General features: G+C 41.5%; 1 protein-coding gene and 1 pseudogene across 4 annotated transcripts in view; both read right to left on the bottom strand.

The window, feature by feature from the left end:
* EGFLAM (EGF like, fibronectin type III and laminin G domains) overlaps positions 1-26,287 on the bottom strand; it is a 70,428-nt gene that overhangs the window by 17,662 nt on the left and 26,479 nt on the right. For all 3 annotated transcript variants that reach the window (XM_079330099.1, XM_079330098.1, XM_079330100.1), the window contains 9 exons: positions 22,875-23,041; positions 13,041-13,156; positions 12,473-12,797; positions 9,907-10,007; positions 8,594-8,694; positions 7,771-7,915; positions 5,605-5,794; positions 1,959-2,084; positions 983-1,226 (listed from right to left, as the gene is read on the bottom strand). In XM_079330099.1, coding sequence (XP_079186225.1) covers positions 983-1,226; positions 1,959-2,084; positions 5,605-5,794; positions 7,771-7,915; positions 8,594-8,694; positions 9,907-10,007; positions 12,473-12,797; positions 13,041-13,156; positions 22,875-23,041 — 1,515 coding nt within the window. The remainder of the gene's footprint in view (positions 1-982; positions 1,227-1,958; positions 2,085-5,604; positions 5,795-7,770; positions 7,916-8,593; positions 8,695-9,906; positions 10,008-12,472; positions 12,798-13,040; positions 13,157-22,874; positions 23,042-26,287) is intronic.
* LOC306814388 (small ribosomal subunit protein eS6 pseudogene) lies at positions 15,653-22,261 on the bottom strand (annotated as a pseudogene). The gene is made up of 2 exons: positions 22,250-22,261; positions 15,653-16,339 (listed from the first exon to the last, which is right to left on the bottom strand). The product of its transcript is annotated as a small ribosomal subunit protein eS6 pseudogene (transcript).

Raw genomic sequence — 26,287 nt, forward strand, 5'->3', positions numbered from 1 at the left:
CCCTATCTGACAACAGTTTTTCCACAGCTGTGCATTGTCAGGCTTGTGCATTATTTTGCATTTTCTCCCTTGAAATTTCATATCTTATTTTGTCTGCAAAACTGAATGAGTTTGTTTGCTTGAGTCCCCATTCAGTGTAAAATTGGTACATTTTACCCAATCACAGTATAGTCAAATTCCTGATGACCATCCACAGGAATCATTGGTATGCAAGACTTGCAGACAGTGTACACATTTTTCATAAGCTTTATATAGATAATTTCTAAATATCAGGTCAGCCTGGTCAAACTGGCAGCCTGCTGGGTCACATCCAAGATACTGAGTGCCTCTGTTCAGCCCAGTGACTGGACATTCACAAGGAGAGAGAGCAGTGGTTTTGAGGAATTTCATTGCTTCTATCTTCCTAGACATTAATTTTAGGATGCAAGAAGTGCCTTGCAGAAGGTCTGTCTGGGAACCTTGGTTAAACCACATGTTTATGGTTTAGAGAGCTTAGGTTGTATAAATTGGATACTAGCCTCAGGTCACTCAGAAAACAGCACTATGAGGAAGTGGAGGGACCTGGAGGTGTATCTTCTTGTGCCACCTCCAGCCTGGTACCTCTGCCTGGAACTGGAAACCAGAAAGGAGGATGCTCACATAAGTGCCAGTCTTGTGAAATCCTGTGGCTAGAAAGTGCATGCATAAAATATTTAGAGATCCCCTAACTGGCTATGGTGCAGTGTCATGGGGGCAAGAAGGGAATTCCATACAGACACAAACCTGACACCTGCAGTAAGACAAAGCTTTGAAACATAAACTGATGTAGGAAGAAAATCCTGTCCCCTTGACCACAATTTTAGTGCTTCTGTGCTTCCTTAGGAACAGGCACTAGAGACCAAGGGGCTTGCACCTCATCATCAGCTGTGACTCTTTCCAGCACACCCCTGTCCTGGATCAGCACTGTGGCAGTGTTGAAGGACACACAAGCAGCACCACTCACCTGATCACAGCTGTTCCTGAGCCACAGTCGAACCTGAACTCCACGTAGCCAGCCACCATGTTAATGGAGAGGAAATCCTTGCTGTCTGTGTCATAGCTGTACAAAAGGACACCAGTCTCCAAATCTGGGCGAAATGTCAGCTCAAACTCCATGAAGGAAAGGTAGTTCTGTGGTTCCAAGGGCCAGGGTGTGCTAGCAAAAGATCTTAAGGATTCGTTGAACTGAGGAATGGCCAAGGTGAGTGCTGGAAAGCCAGAAATCACAAGCAGGTCACTTGAGGCTCAAACATAAAGGATTGACTCTTACCAACCAGTGTCTGTCCCTTGTGTTAAATATTTAATCTAATGCTTAGCAAAACAACCTGATTTTTCTTCATCTAAATTAAAAATATTTTTTTAACCCTACCCAATATTACTTAGTCCCTTCCCTTTCCGGGGATGCATTTGTACTGTAAGGCATTGTGTATCTTTTCTTCAGTGATTCATAACAGTGCCTTTCAAAGTGGTAAGCATGCAGACAGTGGGTGGTGGCATGAGAAGTTCTACAAAATAGAAAATAATGCTGCATGTATTTTACTACTTGTATCTCTGATATTACTAGGAAATTGATATTACATTCTTTATATTTCAAAATAAACAACTGACACTGTTTTTTGGAGAAAAGTGGGTGTTCTTTTAAAATTAATGTGCCATTTTGGGGTGGTACATTATTTTAACTGCTGAATAGGAACTTTGAGATGCTTAAGTACAATTAGTTTAAATAAGCAGAGGTTTGGGAATCACAGATTGTGTAGGAACTGGATGTAGCTCCAAAGCAGTAAGGGAAGGGTTTCAGTAGGCTTTAAAAAGATGAAATAACAAGTATTCTCTTCTGTCAGTGTAACAGATGAGATCTCCTCCCATGTCTCTGAGTGGAAAACACATTGACCACTAAAGAGCACACACAAAGAAATAGAGGCATCCCAGCACCCACTCACCTTCCTCACAGTGATGACCTTTAAATCCAAGGGGGCAAAGGCAAATGTAAGAATCTGCTTTGTTTGCTGTACAGGTGCCACTGTTGATGCAGGCTGCCTCATCACAGATGCCACTGCTACACTCACCTAAACAAAGGAGTCAGAACATCAGTTTATCAGAGAAGTTTGTCAAAGAAGATTTATTTGGCTGTTGATTGCTGCTACTAACCAACACAATTTGCTCTTCTGCCCAGATTCCTTCCCAGTTTGTCAAATGGTGTGCAATTTAGACTGGGGAACTTGATTGTTAGTATTTTTTTTTAATATCAGACCAGAAAGAAACCTTACATAAGGCAAAAAGTAGCCCTTACAATCAAACCATATAGATGCAACTTTCAATCATTTCCTGGATTACTTACTGTCTGCTCTTCCTCATATCTATCTTCTCCTAAGATACAAATTTCTCTAAATTGTTTATAAGCACCATGCCTTGTTTAATTTCAATTATCTTAAGTGTTTTTTTGTTCACTGTAAATTCATGCCATGCTGACCATGGAAGGAGTTAATCACTATAAACTAATCTTATTAGCCAAAATGAGGTTGTCAGCCCTCTTGTCCACCTAAAAGGGATCCATATTATCAACATATGGGCTTTTTAAGAAGAATCTCCACTATGCTGGCACATCAACTTAAATAATAAGGAGATTATTTCTTCTTGTTGGATATTAGCTGAAATTGTTATACAACAAATAAATTCTCATTTGCTTTTTAAAACTGGTTTCTGTAAAGTCAGGCTATGTACTTGTCAAATGTATATCTGATTGAAGTTCTTGAATTTATTTGAATTTATTTTCTCCTTTAGTTTCTGATCAAATAACTCTGCTTGTCAGTGGTAACAAACTGATTACATGCATTAAGAAAGATCAAGTAAGACCTTTGTGGTGTACAATGGTAAGCACACCATCTGGAGGGGCTTAGTGTTTTATGGCAAACTAAGAATTACACATTTATTTTGAGGCACATTGAAATATCACCTTGGAGATGACAAAGCTTCCATGATGCAGCTCTGATAATAAACACTGGGGAACAGTTTTGCAACTTGAGGTGATTAAGAGAAGTCTTGAAAAACTATTGCAAGAAAGGGATATGCCCTTTTTGCTTTGTTTAAACACAGTACTTTGATTGCAAGTACTCTGATCACAGTGCTCTGATTCCAGAGAAGGTCTTTACATATCTTCAGTAAGGCACTGGTATTTGTATGGCACCAGCTTTACAGTTAGAATTCCCATCCCAAAGCCAAAAAGCAAACCCCAAACAGATATGCAGATATAAATGGCTGATGTGCTGGCCCATCCCAACCACTCTGCTCTCCAGTGGAAAACAACCTTTTCTAACACACTCAGGGCAGAAGCAGTAACAGCTCACAGGTCAGATGGTACAATTCCCTGCCAGACCAGATTGCCTTGCTGCATACCTACAGATCTCCTACCAGGCCCAATTTTCATTGCATGGGGGAATCTGAGTACAGCAGCCATGGCACAGGACTCCAGGGCTAACCTGAGGAGCACAGACAAAACATACGAGCCCCCCAGAAGGGGAAATATGCTCCTTCTGCATGGAAGGGACAGTCACATCAGTCCCATGCCCAGCCACAGCATCAGGGGTGCTGGCAGTGTTCACTAAGCTCCTTTTCCCCTTCTGATCTGCACTGTAATGGCCACAAGTGAATCAAGACAGGACAGGTATCTGTCCCTCAGAACCCTCATACTCACTAATGATCATGACACTGACAAAATAGCACTAGCTCTATTTAATAAGCAAGGAAACAGACAAAACGTGAACAAGGATCTCTAGGCATCAAGTGTGAAGACACGAACAGAAAACCAAGACAATCCTCATCTTTGCTGCTTGGTATTTAAGAACAGGCTCTCTAATGTTACTTTTCACAGCCTTTGGGCCAGCACAAGTCACTATGCTGAAGAGGCAAACCACAAGTGTGATGGATGCAATGGCAGATGAAGAAGGAGAGAAGTTGCAACAGGAGTGCCAGGTCCTGCCATGCCCTCCAAACCACAAGTGGTGCCTCCTCTGTTGGTCCCTCAGCTCAGGGTCAAGTGAGATGTCTGCTGTGGCCAGAAGAGAGAGCCCAGAGGTGGATGAACCCCTCTCCTCCTCCCCCTCAGTTCTGTGATCCATGTAGCACAGCACTCCTGATATACTGTGCCAACAGAAAAAAACTCCAAGGGACTGACTGGCAAAAGTAATTCCTAAACCCTAGCAGAGTCTACTTGCAATTTTTAAAAGTTACACTTACATGACTTATTGTTTGCAAGTCTCTTCTGGTACAGTTTCATATAAATGTGTGCAGTCACACAAGGACAGTGGGGCTTTATAAGTTAGTTTTGAGTCACACATGGCAGAGCACAGAATTTATTTTCATTGCCGTTGATTGTTAATGCAGTAGTATGTGGAGCATTCATGGATGGGAATGAAGCTAGCTGCATCCCAAAAGGCAATAGAGATTAAGGCTAGAGAAGTACAGCTGAGCTTTCATCTGTCTAAATTTCATAGATTCCCAGTCTATCGTGAAATTACACTCTGCTTCCAAAATCTTACTCTTTTCAGCAACTATTTTTTGGGCCAGTCTGTTTTACCCCTATATTGCACAGAAATTTGGCCATGTAATGTACAGAATACAGAGCAATTGTTAAGAAGTTTCTCGTAAGTAATTTCCTTCTTGGGATGTCAAATGCACAGCTACAAAAGAGAAGAAAGATGACTTAGTGGCTGAAGCATGGGAGGGAGAGTTCAGTGGTATGGAATCTATTCCTCACTGGCACCACTTGCCTTCTGTCTTGGGTTTATTCTTACACTGTTTTGACTGGAACATCATTAAAGCAAGGATTTTTGTTGCCCTGCCTTTTTTCAAGTGGCCATTTAATGGATGAAATAGATTAATAAATAAGAGGGCACTAGTTAATTAGCTTCCCTACTTCCCCATCATTTACTCTGTGAAGGGAAAATAATGTTATAATAGCACTTCATAAAACTGCTGGAAGTACTTATTCCAAGCTATTTTTAAATCATAGCCTGACTCTGGATAGCAAAACAAAGGATGTTATACAGGAGAGCCTATATGCTTTAGCAGTGGTTGGGTGTAACACAGAAAACCTTCTGTATCATCCATAGGACTACTGTGCTCTGAGAGATCCCTACATTACTTTGGACAAGTGCAATGATGTCTTTAGGCAAAATGCATTTTGTTGGTCTGGTATTGTTTCAAACGCTAGGTCAGCATACATACTATTGATTTCTGATGACATGACTGTGTCAGTCAGGGGCATGAAGAGATGCCCTGAGAGATGCTGGCAGAAATACTGGTGCAGTTGTAATGATATCTACAACACAGATCCTACTGTTCACTCATGAAAATGGGTTTACTATTTATTGTACCCAGCAAGTGTGTCCACAAAGTGCTTGCTTGCACAGCGATGGAACTGTCCCACTACAGTGGGACAAAGAATGCGCAAAGGAACAGAGAAAACCCAGGCTGAAAACAGAGACCACGCCTGCCTCCTCTCAAACCTGGCCCTTGGCTCCATTTGTCCCAACAGGATAAAAAGCAGGGCTGGGTTAGTGTCCGAGAAAGGACCCGCGCCAGGCTCACCCACGTCGGCGCCGCTGAGCGCTCTGCCCAGCGGCCAGGGCCGCATGTCCACGGCGCGGCCGTTGACGCTCAGCGCCTGCACGCAGCCCTGGAAGCCGCGGTTGGTGCCGGCGGCGCGCACCAGCCAGTACACGCTGGGAGCGCCGCCCACGTACAACGGCGTCTGGAACGTGATTTTGCTGTACTGGCCCTGCAGGGAGAGCAGAGCACCGTGTCAAGCAGATACAACACAGGAGAGAACTCGTTAAGCTGCAGTGGCTTACAATCAATTTTTTCCCTCCATGAAGAACCGTGTCAGGGAATATGTGTGTTGTTCATTGGTAATTCCTTCCCGTTAGTCATTTTCCAAATCGGTCCATCGTTTGAAATCAACCTTTTTCACCTGCATCCCATCATGATAACATGAACTGCTAAAAGCACAATAAGACTAAAAATCACTCTTTTGAAGAGAAGGCACGGTCTGTCTTTCGCTGCAATTCCTTTCTTCCCTTTTGCCAAAAATTGTTTGTCTTCTAAACCAGAAGCCCTGAAGACCAATGAGATATTGTCTTTTGGACAGAACCCAACAAGTGTATTGAATAATAATAATTGAATAATTCAGTATTGAATAATAATGAAATCACAAAAAAAAAAAAAAAAAAAAAAAAAAAAAAAAAAAAAAAAAAAAAAGAAAAAAAGAAAAACAGAAAAAAAAGGTAAAAAACAAAGAAAAGGCAAAAGCCAGTAAAATCACAACTTTGGCAGGGTTCTGCTCACTTTGCTGTAGCTAAATGTACTACCCATCTCTTTAAAGAATCTACAGAAACATACATACACAAGTTTAGTAAAATTGTTACAGTACACAAGAAAGAACAAAAAAACATCAAAAACCAAGAGACCCTTTTTGGACCACTAACACAAACTCCACGCTAGTGTGGCCAACTGAGTCAAAATTCCTGCCACAAATTGATCAAAATGTGACTTTTGCCTCCTACTCAACAGGTCTTTCAAAACCTCACAGTCCTTTAGAAGAAAACATTCAAAATTCTCATTATTCAGGGCCAGTTTTTACCAACTTGTGGCTTTGACAGCACTGAACGGTAGCCTAAAACCCTTCAGGATTTTCACTCCTACCCTGCCCCATAGCTTTCATAACAATAAATTCTATCACCATAGCCTGTATTTTGCCAGGCTAAATAAACTGGGGTTATTGAGTCTTCAGGTGTTCACTTGCACAGTACACTGCAGAAACTGTACATATCTCTCCTGATTCACATCTGCCCTTTGCATGGCCTCATAGCATTGGTAACAGCAACACATGATACACTGAAATTTTTTCTTCTGCCATTTCCAGCTGATGAGAACTCAATGCACTGCAATTTTTTCTCTTCAGTGCCTGCACATGAAAGTGGAAAGTAATAAGATGTCTGAAACTGCTTTCTTTCAGGGATGGCATGTTAATAGTGGCTATCAAAGGAAAGACATCTGAAGCAATTTGAAATTGCCTTTTCTTCCAGTGCCTTAATTTTGTTTTCTGGCCCAGCAACAGATGAGCAAGTCAAAGCATCTTCCTGTATTATATTTTATCTTGTCAGCCTCGAACTTGCTGGTGTTAACATAAGTCAAGGCAGAATGTCTATCTCCATTACTATGTTTAAATCTTTGTCCAGAATATGCATGTAATTACACCTCTGTATACAAATCTCATGTGGGTATATGCATATTATACATAAATATATACTCATATACACATATACATTTAATTTTAATGTCTGAGGAAACAGCAGCTCTCTGAGGCCTGAAAAAGAAAGCTATCAGGGACAGCAGCTGTACAATCTAGCAAATTTCTAATAGCTGTATTTGAGACCAGCATAGGGTAGTGGAAGGGGGCCAGAGCAAACATTGAGCACAACAGGGAAACTGTGATGGGATCCAGTCCTGAGATATTTATCTCTGTGATTTCTAGGTATTTATCTCTGTAATTTCTAGGTATTTATCTCTGTGATTTCTAGATTGCATTTTTGGAAGAGTAATCTGTACTCTGATCCTAGTTTGTTAAATGTCCCAACACAAATAAATAAAACTGCACCTTTTAAATATGATCAGGCTTTTCTGATGGCAAGAAAAGAAACATCATCACAACCTTGAGAGACCCCAAGAGTGAGCCACAGGAGCAGGATTATCTACCTGAGATTTTCCTGTCACTGGAGCATTGTTGTCCATCCTGAGCCAGCCATTCACCCCATCTCTGAACAAGGTGACACTGTGCCAGTTCCCCAGCTTGATTTTGTTTTCACTTGTTATGACTCCAACTCCAGTGCCACAGTTGAACCTGGGAGCATGAGACAGGTAATAATCTTACATTAACCAAATAATGAAAAGTTGATTTTAGAACATTGAATTATTGATTCTCTTTTTCAGAACAGAGACACAACTAGGTACATCACCCACTTTGTTACTCCCCACTTTCAAAGGACTCACTCTCCCAGGTCAGAAGATCCTGGAAATACTCTTTCACTTGCTTCATATTTATCAGACTGCAAGAAACACTGTCCATCTTCATTTAAACAACCTAAACAAGGTATCATCTAAACAAGGCATATAAGATGAAGTTCTTGGCCCCTTACTGGCATTAAATCCTTTGTTTTGCTACATTATCTGCAAGCCTTTTTCTGTGAAGTAAAAACACTGGCTCAATATACCATCAGCTTAGAAAATACAGTGTCTCACTGGCATTTCTGCTAACATAGCTAAGAGTCTCAGAAAAATGCCTTAAGTGATCATTCTGCCTGTACACTGATGTCTGAAAAAAAGACCTCAGCAGGGCACATGTTCACACACTAAAAAGGGATGAGAGAAAAAAGTATTGAAGAACTCTTAAATGAAATTGTACTACACATTTTGGGGCAGAGGCCAAAGACTCTGGAAATATCAATCACATATAGCAGTCCTAGGAGGCAGCAATAGACCCTTCCTTCTCTTTACATCAGATTTAGGAGGGAAGTTTTACCTGAACTGGAGGCTACGTCGGATAATTGCCAATGACATAAAATCACCACGACCATGTTCATTTTCTCCACAGTAGAGCAGCAAACCATCTTCAGATTCGGCCTGCAATCATTGCATCAACATGAAAAATCAAAGCTTCACAATTACAGATAAAAGCAAGCAGCAGTGGGGGGCTTTTCTCCAGAAAAGGGTCATCATTTTTCAGAATGAGTTTCTAACTTGCAGAATCAGAAATCGTTTGATCAGTTTTGAATCCTGCATTTGAGCCTAGAAAATCACTGCCTTAATGGTTAAACAATTTAAGACCATCTCTTAAAGTAAGATATTATCAGACCTGAAAAAAAGCCTGGAAGTGTTAGACTGTCAGCTGTATGCCATGCAAGGCTCCTGAGTAAAAAGTCTAGCAAGAACATCCTAGCAAGCCTGGTAAGTGTAGACACATCAGACTCCCTGCACATGAAAACACACACCCTACTTCACATGTTCCATGAGACTGACACTCCCCCAGCCAAACAAGCTGTGCTGCCAGCATTTCTCCATATGCTCATAGCAGCTGACACAGTGGCTTTTTGCAGCCATCCTGCATTTTTAAATGACAAATTGCCAGAGCAATGTAAGATCACCACTGAGGCAACTGATTGCTGCTGCTTTAGTAACAGTCTCCTTCCCGGACTGTGAGCCTGGTGAGTCTGCTTCATCTGAGAGTGGGGATGCATCCAGGAGTTTGCCACCCTCCCAGGTGGCAGCCCTACATGTTCTGTCCATAATGAACAGACAGCACTAACACAAGCCAGTCTGGGATGTATCCCCACTTCATTTTAAGTAGTATGGTATCCTGAATGTATTAGTAGCCCATATCCCAAACTTCAGAGTGGAAAAATAATGTCCAGTTAAATCCTGCAGGATGGGAAAGGAATGCTACATACAGGGCAGTGCTTCTCTCAGTATGACAGGATCATAATCTCATCCACAAAAATACTTCATACCACTTTCAAACTCAAATTCACAAAAATTCTTAGTGTTCTTCAGCCTGTAGCTCATCCATGTGACTATAACCTTGCCAATTGCTGCTAGTCCACAACTACTAGTCCCAGGGATTCTCTCATGCAGTGCCCACCAACAATGGATGAAAACCCTTCAGCACTTACAAACTTCATTTACAGTCACTGAGGGTTAAGCCAGATGAAAGCTATGCACAGGTTCAACACAATTACTCTGAAGTTATACTGAAGCTAAGTTACTGTTTCATTGTTCACTGCACCAGAGGAAGTAAATAAGATTTAAAACGTCAATGTGAGAATTGCTTAAACTTACCCTGAATTCAACAGTAATTTGAAATGTCTGATAAGACTTTTTCAGTGGTTCAAAGGTGATATATGAGTAGCCAGAGAACTGAGGATACTGGATACTAATGTCTGAAAAGAAAAGAGGGAAGCGTGTCATTTAGCAGTTTTCTTCTGAATAAAAATTTATATACACGTTTAGAACTGGACAACATCAGGTGGCAATGAAAGGCAGTTCCTCCAGAGACAACCATTAGTCAGCAGCAGTCAACAATCAGTTAACCTATTGCCTTGCCCTCCCACCACTTCTTGCAGCTAATTCCTTTATTCCCAAGGACCTGGTGAACTTGGAAAGAAACAGGATACTGAGGGCCAAATAATGCTCAATAGTTTAATCAGAAGTTCAGAGGAAATTTCTCCAGGTTTTCCTTGTTATAGAAGACAGATGGCATCAACTTTATATTTATCTTCTTTTAAAAATTCATTTAAGAAAGAGAGGACAAAGTAATTTTCTGTTCTGCAGGATTACAAAAACACATGCAGGAAATATGGACAGACTCTAGGCAGCATTAGTCACTGCTGCTCTGTAGTTGCTGCATCCAGCATCTGGAGAATCACTGGATGTCTCATAACAGCCCAGCAGCTTCCAGAACTGCTCTCAAGTCAGCTCAGGGCTAAAAGGAGTGATGGGGAGAAGAGTCCCTGCAGGATATTTCCATCCCTGACTGCAACAGTGGCTCTTTCTATTGCTCTTGTCAAATGGTATTTTCAACCCTCACCCTTTGCTGTTCTGTGTTAGACCCCAACCCTGAGAGAAAATGAAAATCAGAGGTGACTTACAGCTAGCTACTGTTAGCTGTAAAATTACCTTTGCAGCTTATTTTCCTAAGAAGCACTGAGGACAGACACAGTTTCAGGCCTGACCATTTATATTTACAGTGGATTTAAATCTAATGAGGAAGGAAGCATGAGGACTCCTATTCCTCTTTGCTATTTAATTACTGAGTGTGCTTTTCTCACTCAGTTTTTGAATCTGGGTAGAGTTCTCTTAGGGTTTTTGCTTACAAGGCATATATTTTAGGCTGAGGTGAAGGGGACGGTCTATAAACCTGAATGCAACCTCAGCAGTGAACAATTATCTCATGTCCTGATCACAAGCAGAACTGACTGGACCAGAGTGCCATGCAGCTGTTGAATGTGAAGAAAAGTCTGTTTCTATTCAGATTAATATATTATTTAACAATGTTGGCTGCTCAAGACAAACCCAGTACAAAGTAGAATTGGCACATGATGCTTACTCTGGAATAACACACTCCTCTGTGAAGAATAGAGGGTTTGGACTGATGTTAACAGGCCACTTTACAAGTTGTATATGGCCTCGTCAGTTCAAATAAATCCTTAGCTCTTCACATTTGATCAAGGCCTAAAATCATATCTGCAGCTGTTCCATGTCACTGAGTCACAGCAGATTGTTTTCAGAAGGAGCTCTCTTTGTCCCAGCACTCCAGTTTGAAGAAGATAAAGCACCCTCAATGTCTGTATCCCTGATGCATGACACTGTGCAAAATGAAGGTCTAACATGCTCCCAGACAAGAAACATGCTCTGCTGTATGTCAGGGTCTTGGCAGGTCAGGTCAGCATGCAGAGGGATGGACAGACCAGCTCTTTCTTAGCTGGAAGAACCACCACAACCAATGGGACATTCTCATAAGCCCTGGCATTCGTCTGATCCCTTGGTCACCAAACCAGAAGAAAAATTACTTCAGGAGGGAAAAAGTGACCTGCTTATGGCCTGGTGAGGGAGCTGGACAGGTTTACCAGGTGATTTGCTCAGTGTTAACCTTGTCAAAGAGTGAGTTTAGGTCTCTAGAGGGAAAGAACAGGAAGGCACTGAGGGAAGAAGGGCAGCCTCCTTTAGCTCAAAAGTTCTTGCCATGATCCAGATGCCCTTAAAAGAGGCAATAGGATGGGTGGCAGGTTCTGACTGAGACAAACACACTTCCTCACATTGACTCATCCTTCAGGACACATTTTTTGAACTAGGGATGAGATTTTGCTCCTCCTGGTTTGTCTGATATGAGTGCTGCACTGCAGACTGCAGGCCATGAGGAAAGCTTCCTCTGGAGGTACTTTTACAATGGGAGTTCTCCCACATTCCTGCTGTGCGACCAGCATCATCTGGACCACACAGAAAACAGGGGTGGTTCAGGGCTTCAGCTGCTGCCAAAAGGCAAATGTCAGAGGGGCTGAACGTCTTCAGCTTCCAGCTGAGGGTGCCATGACTGGATTCTGCCTCACCTGGGTGATTAACAACATGCCTGCTCCATCATTCCCTGACTCATAGGGAGAGGAAGGAAGACTAACCTCCCCTCTGCATCTTTACACAGGCTCTGCATTCAGCTTTATTAGTGAATTACTTTTTCCCACCTCACTGAGGAAAAGAAAGCAAAAGGTGTGACGCCTGAGCTGCGATTTGCTGCTGGTAGGGATCCACAAAGCCCAGCTGTGTGTTCCCAAAGTGCACACTGGTGGGTTCTTTGCAAAGCTGCTCCTTGACCCACACAGCAGCCAGCAGCAGTGGGCACACAGAGACCTACCCTCCTCACAGGTGTCTCCCCCCCTGCCCAGGTTGCAGTGGCAGCGCGAGCCGCCGCGGTCGTAGTCGTTGATGCAGAAGCTGTCAGCAGAGCACACGGCCTCGTCACAGGACAGCTCCAGCAGCCGAGCAGCCGAGGACAGGCTGCCCCTCCTCGCTGCCCACGCCCTCGCTGGTGCTGCGCCTGAGGTGGTGGCAGGGGAAGCAGTGGGTTCAGAGGTGGTTGTCAGCACCCGTGACAGCAGCCTGGAACTAGACCCTGGCGTGACCTTAGTTTCGACCAGAAATTTTCTGTTGCCTCCTTTAATAGCAGGAAGTGGTCTGAGCTGAAAGGAAGCAAAGAAACACCAATTCAGTAAAACTAAAATGCTATGGGGAAATGAAATTATTACCTTTCAAGATACAGATCTGAGGCAACGAACTCATTCTCAATGAAGAAAAAGAATTGACCAAATCACTATATTGAAGCACTTAATATCTGGTATTAAACTTCCTGACAAGACCAGACGCTTTAAAACATCCACACTATAAAGAAAACAGAAGTACCAAAGAGAAATCTTGATATTTACCTCTTCTATATAAATGTCATAGTCTGAATCATCAATATCAAATCCATCACCATCACCAGTCCCTGTGTCTGTGACGTACCGATGCCCATAGCTTCCACTTCCTAACTCCTCAGAGCCTGAAAAGACAAAACTGGCATATTCAGTTCATATAGCTTTTTCTCTTTGCACATAACAATTCACATCTTACCAACCCACCCCCTCAACTGACATCCCTTAAATCTCAAGTGATGCTAATGTTCAACCTGTACAGACAATGTAAGTGCCAGTCTGGAGATGGCAGATGCTATACAAGTGATATACACTCAACTTAAAACAGTGAAGACCTTCATTTAGTCACCTACTAGTGATTAAACAAATAAAGCAGTCAAAGCTTAGTTCTCCCTCTGCAAGCTGAGAGAGGTTATAGTCATCATTTTTTCCAGGACAAAGGTTTCAGACTTTTTTGGTATGGAGAACTTGAATGACTGAACTGTTTTTAAGTAAAACTTTTTCCTTTTGGAATTACAGTCTTGTATCTGCCTTAGTAGAACAGCAAAAGAGAGAAATAGGAACAGCAATAGAGATGTGCAGAGGTAAGATACACTTTATTTAGGACTTTATCTACTGCCACTCACTCCAAAACTCTTGAAATTAGTGTCCTATATGTATTCTTAGGCTATTTTTTATTTTTTATTTTTCAGAACCTTGAAACAATAATCTTCACCCAGAGAGTTGCTGGGTACTGGAACAAGCTCCTCAGGGAAAAAGTCACAGCACCAAGCCTGACAGAATTCAAGAAGCAGTTGGACAATTCTCTCAGCACATGGTGGGATTACTGGGGCTGTCCTGTGCAGGGCCAGGAGTTGGACCCCTTATTGGTCCCTTCCAACTCAGGATATTCTGTGACTCTATGACCATGTGTTTTTCATGCACTTAATTTAGTTCTGCCACTTCCTGGAGTGCTGAACTGTGTTTTGGAGGACTCTGGACTGGGAATGGGCAGTTTAAACAGTAAGGAGATCCTCATTTCTATTTCATAGAAAATATATACACTTTTCTTTGTTTTACAGAGCAAATTCTGCCTAAACAATGATTTGTGCTTTTTAGCTATTCAAATTCACCAAGTCATGAATAAATATAGTAAAAGCAACCAAATCCTTACAGTTACTTGTCATTTCAGCAAGGTGGAGAACAGATACCTTTAAATCATTAAAACAACAGACTCATATATATATATATAAATGTATATGTGCACCAGAGATGAATTTGTGCCCTAGCTGTCTAACTAGCCTCACTCCATATGCTTTGCAGGGGTTACTTATCTAATGGGCTTTGCACATTACATCAGCATACAGAAAAATTAGAAGCAAATGAGTAGAGGAAATGAGGCATGCACACTTGCAACCAAGAAAGCATGCTGGACTGGGACAGAATATGTGTAAGTCTTTCCACTCTAACATGTATATCTAGTCATCTGTAAATAACATATTTTATCTGTACATTAAACTGAAGTATTCAGCACTGAGTTTAACCAAATGAGCTAAGCAGAGAGCTCTGCTCTATGACCGGTAACAGGATGAGGTAAACAGGATAAATTATGTCCAGATAATTTCTGCTACTGATTGTGAATGCACAGCCAAAGAATTAGTGTTTGAGAATCAGACTGCCCATTTATGAACTGTTCCCAGTCCTTCACCTACTGGGATGAATTGCTGTAAACAACAGGTACCATCAAAATATAAAAAACCCTCTTACTCCTGGTATTCACTTTTATAGTCATTCAGGTTAATCACCATCTGGAATAATTTTACTCCAAGTAGGAAGCTAGAGAGACTAAAGCAGAGTAGAGTAGCATACAATACAATAGAGCAGAGCAGAGTAGAAAAGGATCCAGTTGGAAGGTACCTACAGTGATTATCTAGTCAAGCTGCATTTTCTACCCATCACTGCAACAGAAATCCCTTCTTTGGTAACAGTGATTCTGTAAGACATGCATTTCTAATAAACAGTTTCAGTGTGTAAAACCATGAATATATGCATTACAAATAAGATCTGCAGTTGGATTGGCTTTGCACGGCCTGGTTTTGTTAGTGGGGGGGCTACAGGGATGGTTCTGTGAGAAGCTGTCAGCAGCTTCTTCCATGTCCAGCAGAGCCAAAGATGGAGGTGCTGCTGGCCAAGGTTGGGCCAACTAGAGATGGTGGCAATGTCTCTGAGATAACATATTTTAGAAAAAAGAACCAAAAAGTTAAGAGTGGGGTGAGAACATGTGAGAGGAACAGTCCTGCAGACACCAAGGTCAGTGAAGGAGGAGGGGCAGGAGGAGCTCCAGTAGCAGGCAAAATAAGTACTGAAAAGTGTTAAGTGTTTTAGACTAGAATGACCATGGAGAATTTTTCATGTAATTGTAGTGAAGGATCAAGGGGTGGATTTTCTGTAAAATTGTTCCTTTTTGTTCTGGGTTGTGATGACTTTATTTTAGTTTTAGTGTTGGGATTTTATATTTTTATTTCACCACAAAAGGGATTTACTGGTAATACCATGTACAATTTTTTGTGTCATATCCAATGTCCTTACTTTTGCCTTGATTCAGACAGAAGTAGAAGCTCTCAGGGAAGAAAGCCAGCTCCAGTTCACAATCTACTCCTGGCATTTCTCATAGATTCCCTCACTCTCTTGGTTTTGTACTCTGCTGCTTCCTCCTTGTTCTTTTGAGTGCACTGCTTCTTCAGAGCAATATGCCTGCACTCATGCTGCAGCACTCGAGGAGTCCCAGGTCCCTGGATCTTAGGAGCCTTGGCTCTGGGTTTCTTGCCCTCCCTGTTCAGAGGCTTCTCCACAACACACTGGCAAATGTCATCCTTCTTAGACTGGTTGAACAGCTTTCAGATTCTGCTAGTCCTTTTGGGACCAATATGACAGGACCATGACGTCAGTCAGCTCTGGAATGCCCTTTTCACTCTTTTTCACTATGACAGAGTTCAGGACACCCAAATTTGCATCAGCAATGCAACTGCAAACAGATTTGCACTTGCTCTCTCCAATTCCTCTGGGTGACAGCAGGAATGGCCCTTGCTGAGCAGGAGACAGACACACCAGTGAGGCAGGACACCTTGCTTCGTGGAGAAGCCTTTGTCATTACTACCACTGATGTGGACAACACATCACCACTCCTCACCAAGGGAATCAGCCAGGACCTATGTGGCCATTCATTTTTCACAAAATGTTCTTAGCTTGCACCCATCATCCACTTCAATGAGCTTCTGGCAGCTGGTGGCTGGGAAAGAAATGTTCAGCTTCACTGTGCTCACACCTTGGTGCTGTTGGCAAGAGCAGCACTAACTCAGCTCCCAGCATTCACAGCAATTTTTAGCTCACTCAATCACAGCATCACTAGGTTTGGAAAAGACTTTTGAGATCATCAAGGCCAACCTATGACTTAATACCACCTTATCAACTAAACCATGGCAGTGTGTCACATCCTGTGTTTTTTTAAACATGTCCAGGGATGATGACTCTACCACTTCCCTAGGCAGACCATTCCAGTGCCCAATCATTCTATAAATGAAAAATTTCTTCCTAATGTCTAGCCTAAACTTTCCCTGGTGCAGCTTAGATTGTGTCCTGTTGTTCTGCCAGTTGACTAGGAGAAGAGATGTAAAATCTTTCAGGTAGATGTGGAGAGTAATAAGGTTGACTCTGAGCCTCCTCTTTTTCCAGGCTAAACAGCCCCAGCTCACTCAGCCATTCTTCATAGGGCTTGTGTTCCAGGCCTTGTTCCCTCCTCTGGACACATCTGAGCATCTCAACATCCTCCCTAAACTGAGGGGCCAGAACTGGGCACAGCACTCAAGGTGTGGCCTCACCAGTGCTGAGTACAGGGCAAGAATGAGCTCCCTGCTCCTGCTGGCCACACTGCTCCTGATATTGGCCTCCCTGGCCACCTGGGAGGACTGAACACTGTTCACAAAGTTTCATTGAAAATACAGGGAAACTAAATTTCCTTCCACAAAAGGCGAACAAAAACTCCTGACTAAAGTTAGTTTAAAATACTAGAAGTTGTATAATTTCCAACACTACTACTTATTGTCTTTATGTTATGTGTTTGAAAGTATTTCAGAGGTAATATTTGTTCTTTTAATGTATATAAAAGTATAATTTGCATAAGAGCAATGGAAGCTATAAAGATAATTTGGGAATAAAGAAAAACTCACAATGATGTGTCAGAGAAACAATCTCATCTGTACTCAAACAAACTGTGATACAGAAACTTCATTTTCTAACTTAGAAGTCATAAGCTACAAAATAATTATCTATTACAGTCAAAATATTATCTTTTTTTTTTTTTCTCTTTTCAATCAAACTTTCTATTGGCTTATTGGGATGTAAGTTTGATAAGGATGGCAGGAGTGAAGCAATGCAGAAAATGAAGTATCTATTCATACAAAGGAAAATGTTAGGTCTCAAATTAATATTCAGATAAACATGTTTGCATGTTTATCATCATGGATATGATTTTAATGCCATGCCAGTTCCACAGAAATATAACTCTCCTGATTTGAATGGTTATCACTAAAATATATTAATAACCACCAGCATGCAATGGTATGTGGTAGCTAAGGAGAGACTGGCAGCTCCCCAAACAGCAGGTGTGCCTCTTTCATCCAGCAGATCAAAATGTTCCATGCTTTTCCAACAGAAGAACTCAGGAGACAAAATATGCCCACTTCAAACCAGACAATGGTTCCTTTCAGGTTATGGAACAACATAACAACATTTAGAGCCTGGAGAGAATAAAGAAGGTACGGCTTGTTGTCTCTGGGAGAAGGACTGCTTTGAGGCTCTTCTTCAAAGCATTCCCTATGTCAGTTTGGCGTCACCAGAGTAAGTGTGATGTCAGAAGGTGTCCTAATACCCACAGGTCTCCAACTCTCCAATTTTTCCCTTTCTGACTCTAGCTGTCTGCATTTCATGATGTGATGCAATAGAACTGCAAAACAGGATGCAAAGAAATTGACAGAACTTTTTGTAGATAAACCCCCACATCAGCCCATCCTTTAAGTGCACTGTGTTGCTTTTGTGGAGAGCTCATCTCGTAATGGGTGGTTAAATCAGGGACAATTAAGCAAAGTGGTACTTTGCAAATACCAAAACAATGACTGCAGAGATTATAAGCAGGCTATATTTAATTAAATCAGTGTCCCAGTGTACAAGGAGATGAAGTGTGATTAAGACCTTCTACCAAGTCCTATAATCCTGTTTTACAAATAATTGAAGAATTTGTGGGGGTCATGAACTTTAGACAGCCTCTTTCCAAATAATTAGGGATTAAGTTGTATTAAAGAAATCTTTCTCAAAACAAACATAAAGCCACAAAAACTTTTGTTTTGCTAATTAGGCTGCCATCATCATACTGATGAAGAGACATGAGAGAGTGTAGGAGGCAGAACAGGGGGCACTGTAGCACAGGCAGATTGAATGGAAGTGCAAAGAGACTGACTGGCTTCAGCCAGAACCCCCCACAGGTCTTAATCCAAAATACAACAGGAGCATTTTAAAATATGTTTTATGCTTTTCAATGACTCAATGCTGCTTGGCCTGTCTCTTGTTTTTTGTCACTGTCCCTACAACTATCAACACTGTTTTTTAAGAGTCTCTGGAGATGTGTGGGAAATAGTTCTGTGGAAAACCTTCTCCATTTACTATCTCCAGGACATATCACCACCATTTAAATCAATGTTTGGGCCCCAGAGACTGTCCTTTTTCTGTGCCTGAGCCTCAGCTGACACGTTCAAGCTCCATGCAGAATGTATAACCACCTGTGGAATGCCCTGCTCTGTGTGATCCTGGCAGTGACAGCCAGGACCAGAGGAAGGGATGTGCCCTGCTGGAGCAGTCACTTCTGTCATGTTTGCTGTGGAGACAAGCAGGAGGGTATTTTTAACAGAAGACACTTCCTCTGTTGGTCTGGCAAAGCCCAAGGCTGGTGACCTTGCAGGCACAGTGCAAAACCCATCTGTTTCCTGAGGAGATGCAGGGTATTTAAGCAATGCAGGTGATGACTTTTTGTTTTGTTTTGTTTTGTTCTTTGGGACAGTTTATTTTGTTGTTTCTAAACTGAGTATGTGCAATCTTTTATTTTCCACTGAATTGTCCATGACACTTTGAAAGATTTTATAGAACAAAATCCCAACGACCATGTAGGTGAAATACTCACAGTGTGCAACTGTAATTAAGAGAGGCAACAAAAAATTGATTTATTGCATCATTTCCCTCTAGAAAATAAATTAATGAAACCAAATCACAAATAAATTAGAACCCTTGGGGAAACTTGCCCTCTCTTTCCTCCCTGAAAATGGAGCAATTAATGAAGCAGGCATTTTTTACTAGGTAAGGGGGTAACTGTTTGTAATCAAGGCCACATGTTCTATTTTCAAGGACCTTGGGAGGTCTGTCACATTAGGTGATACTGTCAGTACAGGTGATCCCTTTAGTGGAGTAAACCAAGACTGTGTTTTCCTAGGCTGACCTGAAATGATGCAGTCAAGAATACTGCAAATTACCCCCATTTTAAAAGCAAAATGAGTAAATTACCTGTGAGAATGAGATAAACCACAACAGAAAACATCCCCAAGTAGTGTGGACTCATCTCTGCCTCAGTCCGCCTACAAGAGCTGCAATCAAAGCTGTGCAAGACATCACAAATCCTGAAGGTGCTCTGCTTTTGAGGTGATGTTGGAATTTATTAATCAATTAAAACAAGCATCAGAAAAGCACTACTTTAGTCAAGTCATGCATAAAAAATCCAGCACACACAAATGAACAACTACAAATTTTTGCAATCGAAACAGGCTAAGGACCTTAATGCTGACATCATGTGAGATAAATGTAATGCAAAGGAGTCAGACATTGTATGAACTCTGCCAGCTTTCCACTACATTTCAGGGATTTTTGAAGAATGCATAGGCAGGCAGAAAATAACATCAAAATTCTGTGGCATTTAGCATGTTTCACTGCTTTGTAGGAGGAGGAACCACAGTCATAATGAAGGCAGTAATTGTTAAGATGTGCACTCTGAAGAATATGAACTGATGTGCTTCTGTTTCAGAGGTGCCAGCTGTCTGACAACTTTTCAAAAACACGAGGTGACTAAGAGGTATCTGCTGGCACTTTGAGACAGTCAAGCAACTGACATACATCACTGTACCTGAGACAGCCCCAGGGGACTATCAGGTGTCTGAATGGCACATGCCCTCCTGCAGGGACCGCTGAAAACCACGAAACTCTGAGGATCTCAAATCTGCTGAACACTTACACCTGAGCAACTGAACTGAGTGATTAACTGGACCAAAAAAACTGGGCTTTCTGGCTTCTGGAAGCAGGAGGGTACCTTCAGATACATAATGTGAATTTGAAGTGAGTTTTAATGGGATGTCCTTGACCCAGTGTGTAGTTTTTTTCTGTTTCTGATTTTTTTTCTGAAACTTGTCCATAGTTTAAATCATTCTTCAGAGATTTTCAGCATTTTGGGGAAAAATAAGTGTTCAGGCTATGCACAGCTTAAATGAAGAACAATTTTCTCCCAACAAAAATTTAGCTTTTCTACTAAAGTGCACCCTACTTTGTGTGCCTGGTTAATATCAAGTCAGTCTCCTACACAGGCATCACAAGTAAAGACAAGTGAGAGCTGCTATCAGCTAGACTATCATCTCAGCTGCACTCCTCCCTTCAGAAAACCAAGTAATTTATTTCTAAGGGCATGCATCTCTATGACACTTTTGAGCAGCACTCCTTGTTCTGCATAAATCTGGTTGTTGTGACAACAAGCATCCACAAGATAATGCAGGTTTTCATGCATAGTGGCTGTATGTACTTTTTAAGCCTATTTTCAAACAGCACACTGGCAAAAGAACAACATTTGCATTTGCAAAGGGTCTGGAGTGCCAAAGTAGCCCCAAGTACCAGTAGTCTGGAGCAGAGCTGGAGCACATCACAGCCATGGCATAGCCCTGGCATGCAGGAGCTCTGCCTGGTCATGAAGGTCTCTGCCAAGCACTGCCAGACCTTGGAGCAGGGAAACCAAACTCTCAGCCACTGCAGCACCTATGTGCCTACCCTGGGCTAGCACAGACCTTTTAAGCCCATTTAAAGAGCAGTGCAAAATGCATAATATACTGAATTTTCAAATCTGGTCCAGGCATAGAGAACCAAGTTCATGTCCCTTATGAACCTCTCCAAAAATCAATGCTTATACACACCAGATGTGAATTTGATTTCAAGTTCTAATGACAGAAATCCATGGTTTAGAGACATCTTGGCAGGCCTCTGCAGACCAAGCAGTTTCCAAGGCAAAGTGCCTTCCCTGGAGTACTGCAGTAATAGGCATGAAGATGATTCCACCCTTATTAATAGAGCTAAACACTTTATCTTGTCTGACCAAAGGATGCAGCTGCTAACATTCAAAGATAAACAAGACACCAAAGACCACACATGTGCCTGAGGCAGCAGGAGCTGACCCTGGAGGATCCATGAGCCAAGGAACTCCAGAGTACACTACACAAGGTTTTCCCAAACATTTACTTCAGAAGTTAAACTTTTGAGCTCAGGAGCCACAGCTAACTACACGCAAACTGTTCAAGTGACTGAATTTTCAACAGCAGGACAATAAGAATGGAAACTGCCATATAAGAGTCAATGAAAAAAGGGATTCCACAACAGAGAGGCAGTTTAGAAATAAATCTTCATCAGGTTAAATTGGTGGATAGCTAAGGATGTTGTTTATGTTTTTGCAGCAAGCAAAACCTTCTTGCAGAGCTCACAGAATATTCCTGAATATTTGATGCTCATTTTCACTAGTTAATTAGAGATGGTTTGTGATAGAGAGAGTGAGAAAAGAAAAAAAAAATAGCACTTAAAATTAAAAGTAATGATATTAATTTTTATAGAAAAGGTTTGGAATATTAATGATATAGCTCAGTTAGTCCCTATACCTTGCTGGCTTTGGCTCTCCACTATTTCTCTTTGTGACATTGTTTTTTTTGCTGTTAGAAGTTGTGATTTGTGCAACTCCCAAAATGCTCTGTGTTGGCTTGGTTGGGATTCTCACATATAAGCTATGAATTTGGGGGTAATGAGGAGCAACAGCCCCTTAAAGTCAGCCCACAGAGACCCCAGTACTGGCAGAGGATTGCATCCTGAGGAAGCTCAGCAACAACTGGACCAACACTTACAGCAGTGTGCATGGTCAAAATTACTGCACAAATGTAAATACAATAGATAACAAGTTGGTATGGCAGCATGTTCACCTATTACTTTTGCTTTGCAGCTTCTGATGAAAAAGGGGTGCTTACTTCTCTATATCATTATTTTCAGGACTGTGCTTAATAGTTAATAGCCTTACTCCTCAGAAAACTGTACAAGTTTGATTTGGTCTTTCTGAGTTGCTGAAATTATAAATGTAATATATAAGGTTCAGCTTCAAAGAACAGAAAAAAGAACAATAGACTCATCTCTCTCATTTCTTCCCATTATATCCACCCATCAGTTCTGCATGAAGCCAACACAAAATCCGGGAAGTAGCGATCCAAAAATACCTGTCAATGTCCTCCAGAGCAAAGCAAAGGTATGACAGTGATGCTGCTTGGGTTTTTTCAAATCCCTTCTTGTGGCTTGACTTTCACAGGGTGCTCGCTGCAAGCTCCTCAGACAGGACTGAGAGGAGTCAGAATGGGGGTGACTGTGCCTGGAGAGCATCTCTTTCCACCAGCCAACCTCCACAGCTAGGCCAGGTGCACTCTATTCACAGATACCCTCGCTTCTGTTCGGCTGCATTGGCAGGAAGGGGTCTGTACTCACTGAAGGTGCGGATGACGTCGCTCGGGGCACTGGCGGGGCTGGACCCGAAGGAGTTGGCGGCTCGCACGGCAAACTGATACTTGGTGTTGGGGAGAAGCCCTTTGAGAACCATGGACTCCATCTGGATCTGCTCTCTAATTCCTGTCCAGTTGCTGTCAAGGTCTGGCCTTGAGGATCAAACAAAGACCAGATCTTAAATAATTAAAGCTGCCTGTGTAAATTAGCTGCATTCATACTTTTCTAGGGAATACACAAATAAATGAGACAGAAGTCTATTAAATCTTCACTGAAACCCTTCACTCTTAAAGGATCAGACTGTGCAACCCATCATTACCAAGCTGTGAAGTCTGTATTGTCAAAACAGTAGAATCATGCAACACAATTACTCAGATTTTGCTTACAAAGTCAGGGAGGTTACTTAGAAGACCCACTGACAAATCCAGTTAAATTTATCTGTTTTGTGGATTTTGGATTCATAGTTTTCAAGTGGGGGCCTATTACTCACGGTTCACAACTCCCTATGTGGCTGGATGAAGCAACAATTTGCAATGGAGGGAAAGATCTTGATTTATTTCTAAGAGTTTTTGTTCTAGTGCCAGTAAGTCCCTTCAAACATATACAAGCATTAGCAAGATAAGAATCCTACATTTGATCTCCCAGGTAATCAGGTTAATCCACCCACATAGGAACATACAGATCCAAAGTCCTCTCTTCAGAAAAACAGACAAAAAAAAAAAAAAACCAAACCAAAAAAAAACCCAAAACAAACCAAAAAGCCAAAAAAACCCCACCAAAAACCACACACAGACGACCCACAAAACCCACAGAACAATAATGAGAAGAACATGACCCATGTACTTGGATTTTGTAACAACATTTCTAGAGCTGGCTTTGGACAATGCCTGGTTAGCTCCTGATTCATGCTGGAAGCCAACTGCCAATAAGAGTTTCTCTAAGTGCCATTATATTTCAAGTGAAATCAGTATACCCATTCACATGGCAGTTTGTTATCAAGTGTTTTAAGTTCATCCATACAGGCACATTGCAAAGGGAGGAGTGACTTCAAGTACTCTGAGAGAGCATTCTGATTTCACACCATTTCCACTCTCTTTAAAAGTGGCCTCTTCTTATCAAAGAGAAAACAAAATAAGAAGCAAAAAAAATACAAACAACACAATAATGTCAACATTTACTCTAGGTCACCCAAAATATTAAAATTAAAGTTTATGAAAGTAAAATAAGGACAGAAATGGCTTTCAGAGAAAATTATTCCAGTGTTCTTGCAATATTTATTACAGGAAATAACCTCCAAGTGCACCCTGAATCTACCAGTGTTTACATAGGACTAGCTGCAAATGTCTCCAACAGTCTTCAAATTAAAAATTACAGCACAAGGCAGGCATTTTGTATTTGCTTATTTTCAGCTGGAAGGAAGTGCCAAAGTTAATGTATGTTTTCTTTTAGAGGTCAATACAAGATTTATTGATCACTAAGGTTCCATTGTTTTGTGCCAGAATGGCAAATGCAGTGGCAAAGTGGAAGTGCCCAGCTGCCTGTCTCAAGTGCACACAGGACATGAGTATTTCATTGTCTTGCTAAAAATAAAAACAAAATCAAACAAATGCACATGATATAATGATAGCTAAACAGACCATCTTAAGTTACCCTTCACCACCATTTCCTTGTAGACAGGAGAGCATTTATTTTGGCTACTCTTCCATTGTTTCCCTACTCTGAGCTTTTGATGCCTGGGCCAAAATTAAAATATATAGTGTTTTCCAAATGAAAGCTGTTAACATTGCTTTCTTCCAAAGGCTTGCTAAGTAGTGTTTTCAGTTTTCCTGTACACATCCTTTTTTGGTTCAAATTCCCATCCAAGGAATTCCTGCTAGCTCAAGGGCTGCCTCTTTGCAAGAGACCTTGCCCATGTGTCCACCCAAGTGGGAACAACATGCCTTTGATGAAGGGACCCAAAGGAGGCATTGCACCCTAAAAAGATTTAGGAGATGACACAAACAGCAAGCTAGGCTTCAAATACACTGACTGTCTCTTCCAACATTTCCTTCTGCATAAATTTAAAATAAAGGAAATGCCTGCAAACATGTAAGGATCTGCAGCTGAAGGAGAGGGAAAAAGGGAGATTTATCACTTGACCTTTGCTACTTCTCCAGAATGCTCCCTGTGTGAACAAAACAATATGAGATGAAAACATGGCAAACAGATGGGGAAAGAAACACAAATTCAGCTGGTGAGTGTATCCAGGGCAAGCCAGCTCCCATGTCCCCTGAGATGAGAACATTTTGCTGAAAACTATCTCCATGGTCATTTTTTTAATGGCTTATTTCAGTATGTTGTCAACTTTTACACTGGAAGGGCTCATTTGATACCACTTATCCCATTTTTCTGCAGCAGTACATTCCCCAACACAGGTGTCTCTGTCTCTGGCCAGCACCTTGCAGGGCAGCTCCAAACATTGTCTGTGAGTGGGGAAGTCAGACAACTTCCATGGGCATTGCCTGCTCTTGATGCAGCTGTGCATCTCCAACACATAAATGCTGTGCATAAAGAATCTAACACAAGTCATAGTGGTTTTAAGATAATAAATACATGGCTAAATCCAATAGGACTGGATGGGTATGAACCAAGGGCAGAATTCCATGCCAAACGTACCCAAAAATGTTTGGATTATTGCTTTATGTTATAACCTGGGAACTGATTCAGTTCAAGATGCAGAGAACAGAAATTTTATAGTCACTTAAACTTCCTTTTAAGATTGCCTGGAAATTATTTAGGGGTGAGGCACCCTCTAGCAATCCAGTTTTTCTAAGGTTCTGATTGTTCTTCCATGCCATATTTGTATTCATCTCAAGGGGAAAATTCATCTTACAATGTTTTTTAAAAAAATTCCAGCAAATTATAAATATAATAAAAAGTACAATACATCATTATTTGCTGTGGAAAAATCTCTTGTAGAGTACACTGCAACATATTCTTTTTAGCAACTATTATTATTTCACATTATTTTGACACTTCCTACAAACTAGATCAACCAATATGCCAGGTCAATTGTGAGGAAATGAAAAAGTGGACAATTTTGGTAACTCGTTTTCTTGTTAGATATTTTTCTGATGCTATCTAATGTTTCTAAGCACTTCTTCCCTTTCACTCCTCCTTCTTCATCAGTTACCTTTCCAAGGAGTTAACCTCATAAGCAGTGAGGTGAATACTGAGCCAGATATGCCTGCTTCAATCAATGATCAGAGAAACAGTATTAAAAGTATTTCTCCTAGACATTGGGAGGTGTCCCCCTGGCCAGATCTGTTGTTTCAGGTTCTTTGCAAACAAAAGCAAACAATGACTGTCTGGCTGACTGAAGTGCCAGAGACAGACAGAATTCAGCTGGGAATGGATTC

Source organism: Erithacus rubecula (genome assembly GCF_903797595.1).
Source record: "Erithacus rubecula genome assembly, chromosome: Z".
Lineage (NCBI taxonomy): Eukaryota > Metazoa > Chordata > Aves > Passeriformes > Muscicapidae > Erithacus > Erithacus rubecula.